General features: G+C 32.0%; 1 protein-coding gene and 1 long non-coding RNA gene across 2 annotated transcripts; one reads left to right on the forward strand and one right to left on the reverse strand.

Annotated features, from left to right (window-relative positions):
• Positions 1-1,339: 1,339 nt before the first annotated feature.
• Positions 1,340-2,086, reverse strand: LOC106293476. The gene is made up of 3 exons (XR_001260485.1): positions 1,827-2,086; positions 1,547-1,734; positions 1,340-1,457 (listed from the first exon to the last, which is right to left on the reverse strand). It is a non-coding gene; the product is annotated as an uncharacterized LOC106293476 (long non-coding RNA).
• A 4,773-nt stretch (positions 2,087-6,859) lies between these two features.
• On the forward strand, positions 6,860-9,817 carry LOC106292584 (mRNA cap guanine-N7 methyltransferase 1). Its single transcript, XM_013728199.1, has 13 exons — positions 6,860-7,100; positions 7,534-7,673; positions 7,764-7,832; positions 7,904-7,975; positions 8,040-8,141; positions 8,291-8,347; positions 8,456-8,594; positions 8,726-8,790; positions 8,913-8,963; positions 9,052-9,114; positions 9,220-9,343; positions 9,416-9,477; positions 9,553-9,817. Exons 1-13 carry the CDS (start codon positions 7,025-7,027, stop codon positions 9,646-9,648), a joined length of 1,116 nt encoding a protein of 371 aa, XP_013583653.1. The 5' UTR covers positions 6,860-7,024; the 3' UTR covers positions 9,649-9,817.
• The last annotated feature ends 7,883 nt before the right edge of the window (positions 9,818-17,700 follow it).

Raw genomic sequence — 17,700 nt, forward strand, 5'->3', positions numbered from 1 at the left:
ATGATTAGAGAGCAAGATAATCAAGCAAAGATAAGAAATTATGATCAAGATTAGATCTTTCAACTCAAAGTTCTTTTGTGATTAGATAGAAAATAAGATATGGTCCCAAATTTGGGATTACAAGAGTATTTATATGTCTTTGGAAAACCTAATGATTTCCATTAAAAAGTCTAAAAAAATCTTTTAAAAACATTAAAATTCGACTAAGGCAAAGACGCGACCCGGGTTGAGATCGCCAACTCCAACCCGAGTCACATTCCCCGCGTTGGACTGTCGTCGCGACTCCGTTTCATGCGAGCGGGTATGACTCCCCGCGCCCTTCTCTCCGCGTCAATCGTCATCGCGTTTTCTTGGTTCGTGCGCGGGTAAGGGAATCCCGCGAGCCTCCACCCGCGTCGTCGGGACGTCGCGACTTCTTATTCGTAGCTCCCCGCGTCTCTTGAACCCGAGTTGAGACGTCGACGCTTCTTCCTCTTCGTGCGTGCGGGTTCACGATCTCGCGTTGCTCGTCCCCGCGTGGAAGCTCTGGAATCGCCATCGGGAGTCGTCGCATCAGTCTCTGCGTGGCCGTGCCGTCTCTTCGCCGCCGTCGGAATCGAGCTTCACTGTCTCGGAACTTCAACGCGACCAAGCTTCTTCGTCGCTTCTCGTCATCGGCTTCTCCACCACGTGATCTCTGGTCCAAGTCATCTCCGCGTCGTGGCCGTGCTCTTCCTCGCTGTGGTAAGCTCTCCGTCGTGTTCTCAGCCTCCGCCGTCAACGGAATCGCCAGTGCTTCGTCGCAGGTGAAAGCTCGAGGAGCAGAAATGGTGAAGTTTGGGATTTTTGCACTTCTGGTCCTTCATATTTCGAATAATTACGATTTGACCCCAAAACTATTAAAATTGCAGAAACGTCCTTCTGATTCTGCCCCTAAGTTTCCAATTGTGCAGACCAGACCCTCAGTATTTGCAGAATGGTCCCTCGCCTCTTTATAGTTCTCAGTTCGGCCCATAACTTTGTAAATTGCACGATTAACCTCACGATTTCAGCCCAAACTTCTCAAGTGTGCACATTAGCCCCTATTTATGCAATTATGCATGTAAATGCAATATTGAAACCTAAATGCAACCTAGAATGATTAAAATGAGCTAAATAAAATGCTAAATACTATTTAAATCATGATTTATCAACCCACATAGCAAGCATTAGAGATACAAAACCAGCATTAACCAAAATGTTAAGGGCTTAAAAGAACCCTGCAGGTTACCTAAGAAGTTAGCATGCAACAACTTGTGAGAAAGGAGCAAACACTGAGCAATGTGATATTCAAGAAATTAGAAGACAAGTATACCTTTATTTATGTGTAAGTTTACTGTCTCTGTAAGGAACATGAGCACCATCTTTGCGCTTTCTCTCATCTTAAAGCGCACTGATGACATTACCCAGCGCAAGGAGGCCTTTATTTATGTAAACTCCTGGTGAAAAAAGGATCAACTTCCATTACAACAAAATAATCGGCAAGGCTTTATTGCTGGTCTAAAAAATGAAACACAAGAACACTAACCTTCTTTAACTTTCATACCGTCAGAACCAGTTCTTTTGGCTCGTTCTGAACCGGCAAGGTATACTATGTGCAACTTGGCACAATGATACTCTTCTTTCAAGCTCCCATTGTAAATACCATTTTCAGGAGAATCTGTATTGATCTTGCGCATTTGTTCCACAGTGATAGTGAAAATGTCATGTGAACGACTACACGACAAACAGACTTTATGATTGCAATGCCCAATACGATGTTTAATTAGTAAACACTGAAATAATAAAGATACAAGATTATAAGTCACCTGGACTGATTGGTCAAGGCAAGCAGCCATCTCTTTGGGAGTACTGACGCTTATTTCCGTGGATCCTGCTAATGTGATCTACCGTTTTTCTAAGACTCTGAGGTATTATCTTGCATGTCAGAAACTGAATAAGTTAGAGAAAAGGCAGATATAAAAAGGTCAGTTGAGTAAAAGTATATATCACGAGAAGAAGTGTCAGATGCCTTACGGGATCCATCCGTTGTAGAAGAAATAGAATCCAACTTATCGAGCAAGCAGATATACAAACAATTGAATCAAGAAACCAAAGAATCAAGGAAGAAACTAAGAAAACACGAAACCAAGGAAGGAGGCAAAGAGAATAGACAACAAAGAAAATAAGGACAAAGAAGCAAAGAATCAACGAAGAAACAGAAAATAAAAAAGAAGCAAGCGGTAAATAAAAAAAATCTAAAAAAGAAAGAAGTAAGCTGGGTATGTATTATGTATGTTATATGGATGTATGCATATGTATACGATGAATGCATATGATGAATGTATGAATGCACATGATGAATGTTTGAATGCATATCAATGCATGCAGATGTGTATTACTTTAAATTTGAGTGATTGAGAAAAACCCTACGTAGTTTCTGAGCTCTTACTGCAAAAGAAAGATACAATTTGTGAAACTATAAAAATCAAAAGAGTAAAGTTACACCACCTCCCAGATGATTTCTGGAAATTTCGCGATGTATAACTGCAAACCTAAAATCCCACAAGAAAAACTGAAAGAGGAAAAAAACTAGTGATGATGAAAATTGAAAAAAAAAAAACAATTAATCGAACAAATTCATTACCTGATGATTAAACATGAACAAATCTGAGAACCGGTGAGGAAACGACGTCGTCCTCTCGAACGCGAATAAACCTAAACCGTTGATTGGACCGGAGCTTCTCGGAATCGGTTGCAAAGGAATCGAAGAAACGACGTCGTTCTGTCGAACTCGGCGACATTTGCGGCGTTAGCACTCACCGATACCTCGGGGATTGTACGGAACGTCGCCGTCTTCGTATCTTCCTCTGAGTTAGATTGAAACCTAAATATTCAGATTAAATTTGAAATTAACAATGGTCACCGAAACCTAAACATTCTTTAACAAAAATAAACACCCAGTTTCAATTTCTGATTCAAATTCTGCTCTATAAATGGCTACAAGAAAATTAGATAGAGAAAAGAAGAAGAAGAAAAGAAAAAAGCAATTCATGTTCACGAAGAAAACGAATCATCGAGATGAAACCTTAAATATAACTTTGGAAAAAAATAAGAAAGCAAACCTCCAATATCCAAGTTCGGATTCAAAAGCCATGATCCTCTAGCTAAACGGCTATTTGATGATCCATTTTAATACGTTAGAGTTTATATACTTTCAAGTTTTGATGTTAAAAAAAAAACTTTCAAAATTTGAATATAAATAACAAAAGCCCAAAATAGCCCAACGCCCGACCCATTTCAATAGTCTAGTTCCTCTTTTTCTCTACAGAGTAAGAAGAAGTTAAATGTTAATCTATCGCAAACTATAGAACAGAGGCTCCCTCTACCTTTTTTGGAAATGTTTCTCCAGACCCAAACTCAAACGGCCCATTAGAAAAGTCAAATCGATACATATACATATATGTGACTCAACGTATTTAAAGAGGCTCGTATTTAAATGGAAATTTTAGAACATTTCGTAAGGGTCTGTACCTCCTACTGATTGCCTTAAATGTAACGTGGGAGCTTCCCAGAGGTTCACCAAGAATAAGTCATAAAGAAAAGGTTTTGGTTTTTGATAATTTTAGTTTGAGATGAATCAAAACATACTGTATGCAGAGGCGGATCCACGTTGCCCATGAAGGTGGCAGCTGCCCCACAGTAATCTATCTATCTATCTATATATATAAAGAAATGTTCGCCTCTCTCCCGTGAAGTCACGTCATCAAGTCGTGCGTTATGGGAGTGACACGTGTCCCATTTTATATTTGGAGCTAAAATAAATGAATGCAGTCAGGGGTAATCGAACCCAGCACCTCTAGCACTGATAATTTCTCTTAGAACCACTAGGCTGAAGTCACTTTTTATAAATATCTATATATATAAAGAAATGTTCGCCTCTCTCCCGTGAAGTCACGTCATCAAGTCGTGCGTTATGGGAGTGACACGTGTCCCATTTTATATTTGGAGCTAAAATAAATGAATGCAGTCAGGGGTAATCGAACCCAGCACCTCTAGCACTGATAATTTCTCTTAGAACCACTAGGCTGAAGTCACTTTTTATAAATATCTATATATATAAAGAAATGTTCGCCTCTCTCCCGTGAAGAGCCCATGCTTCTTCTGCTTGTGGCCAGGGCCGACACTGAACTGACGTCAAGATGAAGATCGTGAAGTTAAAAACTTTGCTCCAAACGGTTTTGCAATGTTTCCAACCTTTATAACTTGATGCATATAATATATATCAAAATACATTTGTTGTACACGTTTTTATTAGTTTTGCTTTTAAAAGAAGATATTTACAGTTATAAATGTTTTGTGCCAGTGAAGTAATGGTTGAAAAACCTCTATACATATGTCATTTTAAAATAACACCCAACTTTTATATATAGTCAATACATATGTCCATGTTATATTATAGACTATATATTTTCTCTTTTAAAAATATAGAAAACAGTTTTTTTAGTTTACAAGCAAATGTTGTAGAGCAAGTATGCATTATACAAAATAATATATATTTAAAATCCATACGCAAAAACATAAAAGTTGTTATAGGCCTCTTTCTGACACATGCACACTCCACTATGAATAAGAATTAAAAAGAAAAAACAGTATTGTCATCAAACTTTATCACAAATCCACATTTGTACATCTATAATTATGAGTTGGACAATTAGTTAATTTGATACAATACCAAAGCAAGAATAATCGAAAAACAACTATACCACCGCATACTAATAAGTAACACATAACAGATAACCAAATTTTTGAATCTTAAAACAAATTTCAACTCGAACATTTAGTGAATATCAAATTAACTAATATCCCGTCCGTAGGGCAGGCCGACCCTAGTTACAAATAAATTTATTTGTATCAGGATACACATGTATCTTCCAGCTTAGTTGGCTAGTTATCTCACTATGCCCCTACTTGACCAGGCTTAGAGCACCCGCAATGGTGTTACTCAAATAATAGTCCTTAGAAAAGTGTATTTTGATTTTTTAAGTATTATTATTATTATTTTTTTAGATAAAAAAAAATATCAACCAATCGCGGATCGCCACATGTCGTGGGGACCCGCAAATAATGCAAGGATTCACTAAGAAAAAGTCATTATTTAAGAATTTTAAAGATTGAATCCTTAACTTTTGGTGGGATCCACTGATTATTTAATTATTTTTTTTTAAAGACTTCCTCCCACTTAAGGACTCTCATTGCGGATGCTCAGACTCCCCCATCCTTTCCTTTCTACATTGATTTTTATAATATTGTTTTCTTCTTACTTTTCTGATTTTTTTTCCCATGTATTAGTTCTCCCCTCACCTTGTTTTCCTTTGAGTCTTTCCGTTCATGAGTTCTTTTCATTCAATTAAATTTTGTTTCTCACAATAGTTCCAGTTGTTTTTTGTTAATGGGTTTATTCTTTTTCTTCCGGTTTAAATTTTTTATAGCTGTATTATTTAGTTTATTTTTTCTCTTAAATGTTATTCTTATTAAATAAAACATCAAACAAAAAATTATTAATACATTAAATTTTTTTTACTCCCACTCAAAATATTTTCTAGATCAACCACTGACTGTATGGTAGCTATTTCCACTTCATCAAGGACGGACCGGTTTATGAGAGACTGGCCATTAACCAGCTTTATGTACCCAACAACATATACATCCATGGTTGAGAAAATTAGTAGTAAAAGGTGGCCTAGAGTTATCTAAATTAGGATGTATCAAACGAATTAACTTGCAGACGATTTTAGGGTTTTGACGCCTTACCTTAGAGGTCACCTTCATGTAAGTGAAACCGGGAACTGTCTGTGTCAATAGTGACAGAGGTGTCGTCGCTTAACTTCGATTCCGCAAGTCCTGGAGAGAAGTCACCGAAAAATTAGATCAGTGAAGTCTTGTCGGAGATCTTTATCGATTTCATCACCATTTTTTTCCACTGATGTATTGAGTTTAATGATCATGGTTGTAGGCTTGTAGCTAAGAATCTGAGGCGTATGAGTTTATATATTGGGAGAAACATAGGGAGTCGGAGCGGTAGCATCTCTGAAGCGGTCATGATAAATGAGAAAAATTAATTGTGAAAGAGTGAATCAAATTAACTGCATGATCCTTAACCACAGAGAAACGACGATTTCAGAAATGCGAAAAATTTCCAGATAATTTAGTCAAAAAAAAGGTTAGTGGATGATCACGATGAAGATTAAATAGAGTCGGAAATCGTTACGTCGAAGTTAGGTAGAAGCTTGTTTGCATGTATGTAGGACACAATAAATTTGATTAAGTCCATGTGTCAAGCGTATCCCAGTTAGACAATGAATTTTGTGATGTGGAAGAAACTTGATTTCTCGTATGATGAATTTCCAGGCAGAGGTGAACAGCTTAAAAATCTTCCATCAATCCTTTTTATATATTGGGATTGATTGAGTGGATCTCTCCGCATTTTTTTCTTTCAACTTTATTTATTTATTTTAATATAGAAAAACTAAACCAAATTTCATTTTTGAACTCAGAAGGAACTCCCTTAAAAAAAACGGTTCCCATTTTAGAACTCAGAAGAACCTTGGGCTAGCAGCCAAAACATGCACCGGAACTACTGCTATATACTATCAAAGTCTATAGTCTGATCTAACGTATTATAATTTAAAATATAAATATATCTTGGTGAAGTAAGTAACATCTGGTTCCATGGCCCAATGGATAAGGCGCTGGTTTACGAAACCAGAGATTCTGAGTTCGATGCCAAGGGGAATCGATATTTTTTAAATTTGTATTACCACTCGACCAGAAACTCCTTTTTTGTTTTGCTTTTGTTCGGCAGTAGATTCAGAAATCAGAAAGAAGAGCGGCGTGAAACAAACAGAGTCAGAATATTTCCTCTTTTTATGAAGGAGAGCGAAATACAAACAAACAGAGATTCTCTAAAATTATAAACCCTATTCTGCTCCTCCCTCCTTTGCACAAAACAGAGATTCTCTTTATTATGAAAAGAGGATACTCCCAATCTCCTTCAAGCTCCACTCCTCCTCCTTCCACCAGATTCAAATCAAACCCTGAAGGTAATCGTCCCCCCCTTCTCTTCCTATTCGAGGAAAAAAATAAATAACAGCTTTCATAATCTGGGTTTTACAGTTTCTTTATCTTAATTTCATTCCTTTGCCCTGAAAGCTATCTTCTTTGCTCGCTGGGAAACAAAAAGTTGTGTCCTTTATATAGTTTGGGTCTATCAAGCTTCTTCGTTCCTCTGTTTTGATAACTGTGTAAGAGATGACTTTGTTTGTGGATTGTGTGTTTGCTTGCTGTCTTGTTTCAACTCTTGTGATTTTACTGCTTATTGAGTGTAAGGGATGACTTTGTTTGAGGACTGTGTTTTGCTGTCTTGTTTCAATTCTTGTGATTTTATTGCTTTGTGAGAGATTACTTCGTTTGTTGAGTGTGCTTATAGCAATAGTTGTAAAGCTTAGTCTCGGATTCGTTTTGGTTTGAGATCAGGTGATTCTCAGTTTCTGGATGATGATACCACAAAGAACTTTGCGAGGAAAGTAGCAGATCATTACAGTCGAAGAACAAACCAAACTTTGGAAGAGAGAGAAGCTAGTCCCATCATTCATCTTAAGAAACTCAACAATTGGGTTGGTTAATCACAGCATCTTCTTTCATCCAGGAGGCTTGTTGTGTTTAAAGATATTGATTTCGTTCTTCTTCTTCGCAAAACAAAACAGATTAAAAGTGTGTTGATCCAGCTATATGCTCGTCCTGATGATGCTGTTCTAGACCTTGCCTGTGGGAAGGTTATTGTCTCTTTTTGTGTTCATGTCAGTGCTTATGTTTCTTAAGACTGATTGCTTTTACGGTTTACCAGGGTGGTGATTTGATCAAGTGGGACAAGGCAAGGATTGGTTACTATGTTGGAATTGATATAGCTGAAGGGTCGGTAAGTGACCGCTGAATATCTTTCTGTATCTCTCTATATATGGTGTAATTATTTTATGTGACAGATTGAAGATTGTCGGACGCGTTATAATGGTGACGCAGACCATCACCAACGTCGTAAGAAGTTCAGCTTTCCCTCCCGTTTATTATGTGGGGACTGTTTTGAGGTATAAATGAGATAAGCTCCTCGAATAGTTTTGGAATCTTTTTCAGTACACAAGTTCTTGGCATGATACTAATATCAGATGCAGATGTAAAAACACACAACTCAATACTTCTCATTCTTAATAGTGGATTTGCATATCAATGATTTCAGGTAGAACTAGATAAGATTCTTGAAGAGGATGCTCCTTTTGATATCTGTAGTTGCCAGGTTCTTTTTTCTGTGTTTCAATTCCTTTTGTTTCCTCAAGATTCAGTATCTACTTTGGCTTTGCAAACTATTGAAGTTTCAATATGGCAAGTCATTGTTTGATTGTAGTTTGCTATGCATTACTCATGGACTACTGAGGCACGTGCACGGCGAGCTTTGGCTAATGTCTCAGCTCTACTTCGTCCTGGAGGCGTCTTTATAGGAACAATGCCAGATGCCAATGTTATCATTAAAAAACTCCGAGAAGGTTCTTAATGTTTTTTTTTCTTTTTCTTGTCTTGTATCTTATTAGCACTGAGTTGTGTTCCTTTCTCTTTCACTTGATTCTTGGTTTTGGCAAAACTAAATTTGGTTATTTGTTGTTGTCTGAATACGCAGCTGAAGGTTTGGAGATTGGTAATAGTGTATACTGGATTCGTTTTGGTGAAGAGCATTCCCAAAAGGTTATGCTTGTTTCGTTACTTCACTACCAAAGTCCTTGTTAGCTTTATCTTAACTGTCGTGTCTAGCAGACAGTATTCTCTTCTAGTATTCTGATGATGATTCTCGCTGTATCCTCCTTCAGAAGTTCAAATCTAGCAGCCCTTTTGGTATTGAATACGTATTTCATCTTGAGGTACTTAAAATTTTTCTTCAATCTTATACACTTAGTAGTCTACCACGGTTACACATTTAGAGGTATCATGCAAATTTTGTAATGGTAGGATGCTGTTGATTGTCCTGAATGGATTGTGCCCTTTAACATCTTCAAGTCTTTAGCCGAAGAGGTATATCATTTTCCTCCTCTCCATGTTTCATAGGCTTAGCTTAGAAACTGTTTATTTTTTTCGTTGTGTATAAGCTTTGACATTGTCCCATGAACTTGTGAACAGTATGATCTAGAGTTGGTGTTTGTGAAGAACTCACACGAGTTTGTCCATGAGTATATGAAGAAACCGGAGTTTGTAGAACTCATGAGAAGGCTTGGTGCTTTGGGTGATGGTAACCAAGATCAGAGTAAGTCTTTGTTCGACTTCATATGACTCGTTTTGATTCTATTGAAACATAAACTCACTTGTTCTTTTTCAGGCACATTATCAGCTGATGAATGGGAAGCTGCATATCTATACCTCTCTTTTGTCTTGAGGAAGGTTCGTCTTCTTTTCCTTCATTGTTTCTTTTGGTTTTCACTTCGTTTTGTAATGATTAAGGTATGTTTTTAACAGAGAGGAGAATCTGATGGAGCTCAAAGGAGAGGAGGGAGGAGAAAGAATGGGAAAATGAACTTGTCGAAAGACGATGTTTTGTATATCGACAACTGAAGTGTAACAGAGTTGTAACTTTACACACGGGTCAAGACTTTTGTTTTGGTCTCACTTATGTTACTTGGCCATTTGAATTTGAGAGATTGTTCTATCTACTTCAAACAATATTTATCCCTTCACAGCGAAAGATGAGAAGATGTTTAGTAATAAGACAAGTCTTCGAACACTTGCAAGTTTTCAAGTTGTGTAGGGCTTTAACAGAATATACCTGTCAAGATGCTTCTTCATCATCATCATCATCATCGTCATATACACTATTCATGTTTTGTATTATGATGAATTTGCAGACTACTTTGTCTGACAGGGTCCACGGCATTTTATTTGTATTGAGAAAACTGATAGAGATTCAAGATTCGAACTGTCTAGATTGATCCTGTTCTTTTCAAACATCTTGAAGGCCCTCTGATTCAGATAAAGACTTCCAATTCTTTGTCGGCAATTTCCAAGTTTATAACCACGTTTTACATAACGATTTTGTATATTTTTGTTTGTTTGTAGGTTCCTTAAGAAAAATAATACAATTGTCTTTAGTCGGTTTGGAGAAATTACCTAAAATAAATACACATCTTATACTTCAACTAATATGATAAAATGGTTGTTTCTCATATACAAAAAAAAAATATATATACTTCTGTCGGTTTGAAGGATTATACAAAAATACTTACTGAAAACTAGCTTTATTATGATACATTTATTTATATCAATATTGAAAAAATTATTTTGTAAAAACGATCCAATTGAACAATTAATCTTTTTCACATGCATAAACTAATATATGTTTCAAGATTTGTACCGACAACATTATTTGTCTTGTATCAGTCTCATTAACAACATTATTTATCATGTTGCAAGCATTCTAAGTCTAATAACAAAGATATAAATTCCTTTGGTACAAAAAGCTAAACCTCTCTCTAAACGTAGGCAAACTATATATACTTTTTATAATCCTATAGGTTAATCATTATGTGATAATCAAATGCACAAAGTCCAAGAATTAAACAAACGTTACTTTCTCTTTAAGATTATTCAATTAAGTATAATAAGTAAGTTTAGTCTCAAGAATATAATCAATCATGGCAGATCGAGAAAAGCAGAACAAAAAGTGTCTCCATTATTTGCTCTCTTCGTATTGTTATCATCAATCCTTTTTTTCCCTTTTGGAGTAAAGAAATGTATTTGTTTGTTTGTCAATAAAATATATTATTTTGTTAATAAAATATTTTGCTTAATTCATTATATTTTATGATGCAAAAATGAGGTATTGCTATCATCCGATCACGACAACTTAATATGATCTTATGCAGTGCTCTTACAAATTTTTCACATATTGATGACGATTGAAATTGAAAATATGAATGTTATATCATCAACGAATAGTCTAGTGCTATACGTTTTAGTCTATATGTTAGAAGTTGGTTTATCGTCGCAAATGATATTTTCTCGTAGTTTTTTTTTTGGTAAACTATTTTCTCTTAGTTAAAACTGCAATCATATAAATTTCACTAGACGTTTTATATTCAGCTACAAATAGACAGTTTAAGTTATTAACGAAGAACTAGATCTCGATCCGCACAACCGTGCGGGTGATTATTCTCATTTTTATACACATAATTATTTATTTTACATGGCTAACTATAATATTTAACATTATTACAAATTGTTTAATATAACATTTTAAAATACAAGAAATTTATAGTTCACATACAGTAACTTAATTTATATGTTTTGAATTTTCAGTGATAGCATATATTAAATCATGTGATATAAAATTCTAAATTGAAAAATCTTATTGATTAAGGAACAAAAGTTTAATTGAAAATTATTATATTAAATTAGTATTGTAAATTTAGTAAAATATTGTACATGAGATTAGTTATAATTACAAAAATTAATTAGATATTTTAAAAGTTTGTTTTAGTTAAAATGAAATATATATTTAATTTTCAAATAAACACGAAATTAACTAAAAAATTTAAATAAACACGAAATTAACTAAAAAAATTAATTTTTTTTTTAAGTGAAAAAAGAAATATACATTTATTTAAACAAATACGAAACTGATTGAAAATTTAAAAGCTTTGTTTTAATGAAAAATGAAATATATTTTATATTGTAAAAATGATATGAAAAGATTTTTATTCAGATACAATCTGAGAGAAAATATAAGAATATCTATTTGATTTGTTTGTTATAGAATATTCAAATAGTTGAAATATTTATATAAAAAATAATTTAAACAACTTTCTAATGGTAGTCCAAATTAAAAAAAAAATCACACAAGAATTAAGTCATGACTTCTGTTTTAATAGTATAGACTAGATCTTGACCCGCACGATCGTGCGGGTTTTCTTTTATACTGAAATATTTTAGATTATTCAATAAAATATATCAATAATTATATAACTTTGTGTTGTATATAATCTAATATTATGATAATATTTGTGTGGCTTATAATATTATTACTATAAAATTTATAACTTTTGTATTTTATAACAAAATTTATTTTGAAAACATTATTATGTAACATTACTGATTTACATAAATTTGTTTTATTTCTAAATTTAAAAAATAAATGGAAATTAAATTAAATTGAACCTACATAATAGAGAATTTGGTATATAGTGATTAATTAAACCAATTTAGTATAACTGTTTAAATAATAAACATAATTGGTTTTTAACTCATGAGAATACACGGAAACAATAAACTAAAGTTTTATATATACGATATGAATAAAGATAAATTGTTTCATCTATGAAGGGATGTGTAAATTAATTGTATTACATGGTTAAAGTATTTAAAAGTTTGACTTTTAATTGGTCTAAACTAAAAAAAAAATCACATGTGAAATAAGTCATAATTTATGTGATAATATTTTTTGAATTAGAAATGGAAATGAATTTTTCTTTTTTAAAACATCTTTTAAAATATTTCTTTAATTGATTTTGAAAATTAAATCAATTTAAAATTGTTATTATCATTAAAATATTATTAAAGTATTTTGTATAATTATTAAAAAAAAATTACAATCAAAACTCAACTAAAATTCAGTTTCTAATTATATTTTGTGATAATTAAAATTTTAATTAGCTAATCTTGAAAATATATTTTAAAAAGATTCTAAAAGATATTTGAAAGATTTTGTTAGACATTTATTTAAGATATTTATTAGTATTTCAAATAAAAATAAAGATATTATAATTAAGTTATGTAAATTTTGATAAAAAGTTTCTAAGGATGGTCCAAAATAAAAAAAAAATCACACATAAAAAAAGTCATGACTTCTATTTTAATAGTATAGATATGTTAAAAAAAAAACTATACTAGTCTAGGCTCTATAATATTGAAACTTAGCATCTGCTTTTGAAAAAAGTAATTGATATTGATACACATGTATATGCACCAATTATTGTATACTATATGTTAGATATTTAAAATATTAGATAAAAACTAATCTAAATTGGAAAATATGGTTTTGAAAGATTAATTCAAGATTGGTACCTACCTTTTAAGAAATAGTGATTTGAATGAGAATGAGCCTGCCCAAACAATAGAGATCGGGAGAATGTTCGGAGAGATGTGTCCCGAATGGTTGTCCATATCACTTCTATGATGTTTTGTTGTCAACCTTTTCGTTTTTTTTTTTTGGTTTTGTTGTCAATCTTATATTGTTGTTTTATTGATAAGATGAATTCTTTTAAAAACAAATTTGAAAGCACTAGGGAAAAAAAAAGTAAATTAATATGTCAACTCCTATTCTTAAGGATATGATATTACATATTTATTTCTTTGTTGACTTGTAAGTTTTTTTTTTTGAAATTATTTGACTTGTAAGTTCCTGTCATACTTTAATGTTTTTTTAAAGAGCACCTACAGTTTTCATTTTTCCACAAATATCCATTTACATATTTTTACCCGAAATTTCTGAGAAGTAACTCAACCTCATTAATTTACGAGTCACTGCAACTAAAATACTGTTTCAATTGGTGATTATGTTGAAATAAAGAAAATTATGGCAAATTCTTTGTTTCTCAAAATTTATACTAATTAGGGTAAAAATTTTGGTCAAATTATTAATACGTTGATCCCACTTTTTCTCTAAATTTTTCAAGGAAGAATAAATTTTTTTAAAAAAATTTCTTCTGCAATCCTAATGATGAACAAAATAAACAATTTTTTTTTTTCAGTTTCTCAAATGAAAATTTATTTTTCATTCTATTTATCTTTTCCATTCATCTAATCTAATGGTGGTCACCAATTAAAACCACCAAATTATCAAATAAGTTTTTTTTCAAATGTATCGATAACTGATTTAGCTTTACACGAGTAATCAGGGGGATACAACCACTTTAATTTGTTACAAAAAAATAATCTGATAGTCTCGTTTAACTTAGAACTTCTCTTTTATTTTATTTATGAAAAATAACATTTTAAGATATTACACACACAATTAAACATCTGAACTGGTATTTTGATTTCATCCGTATTATCAGAGAGAGTCACAATCAGATAAGATGTTATTTAGGAGGGGGTGAACATGTTTTTGTAGATATGTCAACCCCTATTATACTAATTTAAAAAACAGAAATCGTTAATGACCTCTAGATAGAAGGATTATGATTTGGTCTACATCTCTGTGGGGCTAGGGCGGGTGGGAAAGTTGGTGACGATGAATACATTAGGTTTATTGATAAATTATCAACTCGATTATTAATCTTTCCACTTAAGTAATTATTTCAGGATTTATTTAAATAACTACTTAAGATGTTACTTAAACGAATACAAGTATGTAAGTTCATACTTTTTTTTTTCCGAAACTGATATGTAAGTTCATACTTCTGTTCAGAGGTACGCTTAACTAAAAATCTTATTATCAATTAGTTTTTATAATCACTAGGACAATATCGCAGTTATGATATATTAGATTTTTAACTATATAATGTTTTAACATTCTTGAAATTTTTTAAAACAAAAGTGAAATCAGAAAACTTTTAAACAATGGCTAAGCCGAGGACAGTCACATAGTATGAATTAGGGTTTTTTTGGTAAAAATGTTAAATTACTAATTAGGGTTAGGTTAGACTTACATAATAAATTAAGGAATGACGAGGTTGTTAGTCTTAGACTGTTACGTTTTCCTTTAAACCAAAGACTATTAATCATGAAAATTCCAAGAGAAACGCACATTTTTTAACATATCTACCAACAAATCAAAACTTGAATTATCTGAAGGTAGAAGTCATCAATATGGATATTAACTCTACCACTAACAACCGACCTTAATGTAGCTTTTACTTAATATTTAATACTCTCTCCGTTTCATAATAGTTGATGTTTTAGAAGATGTTCGTTGTTTCAATATAGATGAAATTTTAATATATTTATATTATTTTTAATTTTACTGAAAACTGTTTAACCAGTTAGATTTTGCAATCATTTTTTTAATTGGTTGAATGATTTTTAAATTATATTTGTAAAGTTATTTTTTAGATAAAAATAGATTTTTTAATCTCTGTGCAATAAATCAAAATATCATGTATTATGAAACAGATGAAGTATTACATAGATTTAAAATATAAAATAATGTAATAATCAATTAATCATAACATTTGTGAATGGTAAGATATGTTACTAGAATAAGCAAGTACGGCGAAGATATGATTGAAAGAAGAAAAATAAATAAAAAGGAATAATGAAGCAAACGACGAATTAAGTGCGCGAGATTATGATTAATTAACTAATATATTCAATATCATAAGGTAGTTGAAAGAATTAAGATATTAATATTATATTAGAAAAGGTGTTTTGTCACGTTATGACTTTTAGAAGACATATTAAGACGGACAGCACATTCATTCGATCTGCCCGAGTGGGAAGTCTTGGCTGTTTTTATTTCCTTCAACTCTTCTTATTCTGCTTGCGTGTACACATACTACGGAAAAAAAAGTTCTTGGATATTGAATTTTTTTTTTGTAGTAAGTGATGAAATCATCTATATTAGACCATCTCCAAAAAGGAATTCTATTTTGAAGTTTTCAAAACTGAAGTTTAAAGGTGTTTTTCTTCGAAAGCAAAACTTTAAACTATTTATATTTTATAATATAGTCCCTATATTTGTCATAACTAATTTGAATTCATAAAACTTTTGTAAATAACTAGCACATATATAAACATATTACAATAATATTAATTAATAAAATATTATATTAAAAATGTAAAATTTTAAATAAAATAACTTAATTAATATTAAACTTCAACCAAAATACCATATTATTCCATAAAGTGATTTTCGTAATACATATATGATCTACTAGTGCATTTCGAAGTAAAAATAGCTCTCCTCGTTTTTAATTTGTAGATTAGAGATAAAAATTGTTGAAATCATGAGATATTAATACTTGTAAATACATTAGATCAGAACAAGAAAGTAAAGAGAAACATAAAATATTGCTAAAAGACTAACTTTTATCGATGCTATTAATACTGGTGAATATAAGAACAAGAAATAATTGTACGAAAATACATCATCAACAACAAAACAACAACCATCTTCAATTATACAAAAAAAATTGGACAATATTTGGAAATTTTAAAGGTTCCAGATCAAACTTACCTGACTATTAGTGTTGTTGTAATATTTAAATATGTGTAATAGTTATGTCTTCATGTAATTTCTTAAAAGTTTTTTTGTTAAGTTTCTTTTGTATATTTTTGTTATCTAAATATTTTAAATCTTCTTTTAAAGTTTTATTTAATTTTATGTGTAAACTTAAATTTTGTAAACAAAACTTAAAATATTTATGAAAAATAATTTTTATAAGGATAAAAATAATAAACAAAAAAATATTTATGAATTATAAATGTGATTTGTAATTGGAGGGACCAAAATACAAATAAAAATATGAAACTTAAAATTTGAAGCTTTAAGTAGTGAAACTTCAAATATAGAGTTTCACTCCTCAAAACTTCAAATTTGAAGTTTTGAAATTCCTTTTTAGAAAGCAAAAAATTTCATATTTGAAGTTATAGAGTGTCTTTTGGAGATGCTCTTATAAAGATAGAGTTTTTGCTCTCTCCCAAGGATGTCCACCTTAACATTTCATTTATTTTTGTGAGACTCATCTTTATGCTTTTGTTTTAATATATTATCTATTCGTAAAAACTTACAATAAATATCATTTAGTGCAACGGTTTACACATCTTTAAAAACACTAACAATTCGGGTTCGAATAGAAACCATGAGTGTTTTGCATGTTTTATGATTAAGTTTAATTAAAGGCAATTATGATTTTTACAAGTCGTCTTCCTCTTTAGACTTTTAGGTTTTATGCAATATTGACTCCGACGGCTCATAATTTTTCACGAGTTATACATCAATTTCTTCGTTTTTGCCATTTTCACGAAAATATCATGAATCTTTATATATACTACTCGATTATAGGATGAAACGAGTAATTTTTTTTTTTAAGAATCCTGATTTTTGGACCGAATCAATCTAAATCGTCACCGTTGGTGCCCGAGTTACGTTTTTCCGGCGATTTTACGGCCTTTGGCGATGAGTTTTCGAACAGGGTTGTTTAATGAATTAATGGTTGTTGGGTCATTTTAATTAACTCGCGGCCTATCAGACCTAGTTTCTACATAAGCCTTAAAAGGTAAGGCTGACGTCAGACAGACCCAAAGAAGCCTCCTAATCGTCTATTCTTTTTCACCGTCTCTAAGCTAGGGCCTAGGGTTCTCCCACTTTGTCGCTTAACTCTCACCTCAGTGTCGCGTAACATTGCAACTCTTTAAATTGATAGAATTTCATAGTCCTACTGAAAACTTGATTAATATAACTTTTCTTTGTTGTTTGTTCTACTTTCCGAAGTTGTCCACCAAGACCTGTACGCCATGGAGGGATTCACTAATTTTTCAGACTTCAAATCCGAATTAAAACACAATGGTAGTTTCAAGGAGGAGGTGAACAAAATCGTTTACACAGCCGAAAACTACAGGAACAACTAGGCCTGGGCATTTCGGGTATCGGTTTGGTTCGGTTCGGGTATT

Source organism: Brassica oleracea, chromosome C5 (genome assembly GCF_000695525.1).
Source record: "Brassica oleracea var. oleracea cultivar TO1000 chromosome C5, BOL, whole genome shotgun sequence".
Taxonomy (NCBI): domain Eukaryota; kingdom Viridiplantae; phylum Streptophyta; class Magnoliopsida; order Brassicales; family Brassicaceae; genus Brassica; species Brassica oleracea.

What these genes read in the sequence shown, in the direction of transcription:
- LOC106292584 (XM_013728199.1), top strand. Translation starts at nt 7,025, where the DNA reads ATGAAAAGAGGATACTCCCAATCTCCTTCAAGCTCCACTCCTCCTCCT. An exon ending in AATACGTATTTCATCTTGAG is followed by an intron (nt 8,964 to 9,051) that starts GTACTTAAAATT and finishes TTGTAATGGTAG; the next exon opens with GATGCTGTTGATTGTCCTGA. An exon ending in TGATGGTAACCAAGATCAGA is followed by an intron (nt 9,344 to 9,415) that starts GTAAGTCTTTGT and finishes GTTCTTTTTCAG; the next exon opens with GCACATTATCAGCTGATGAA.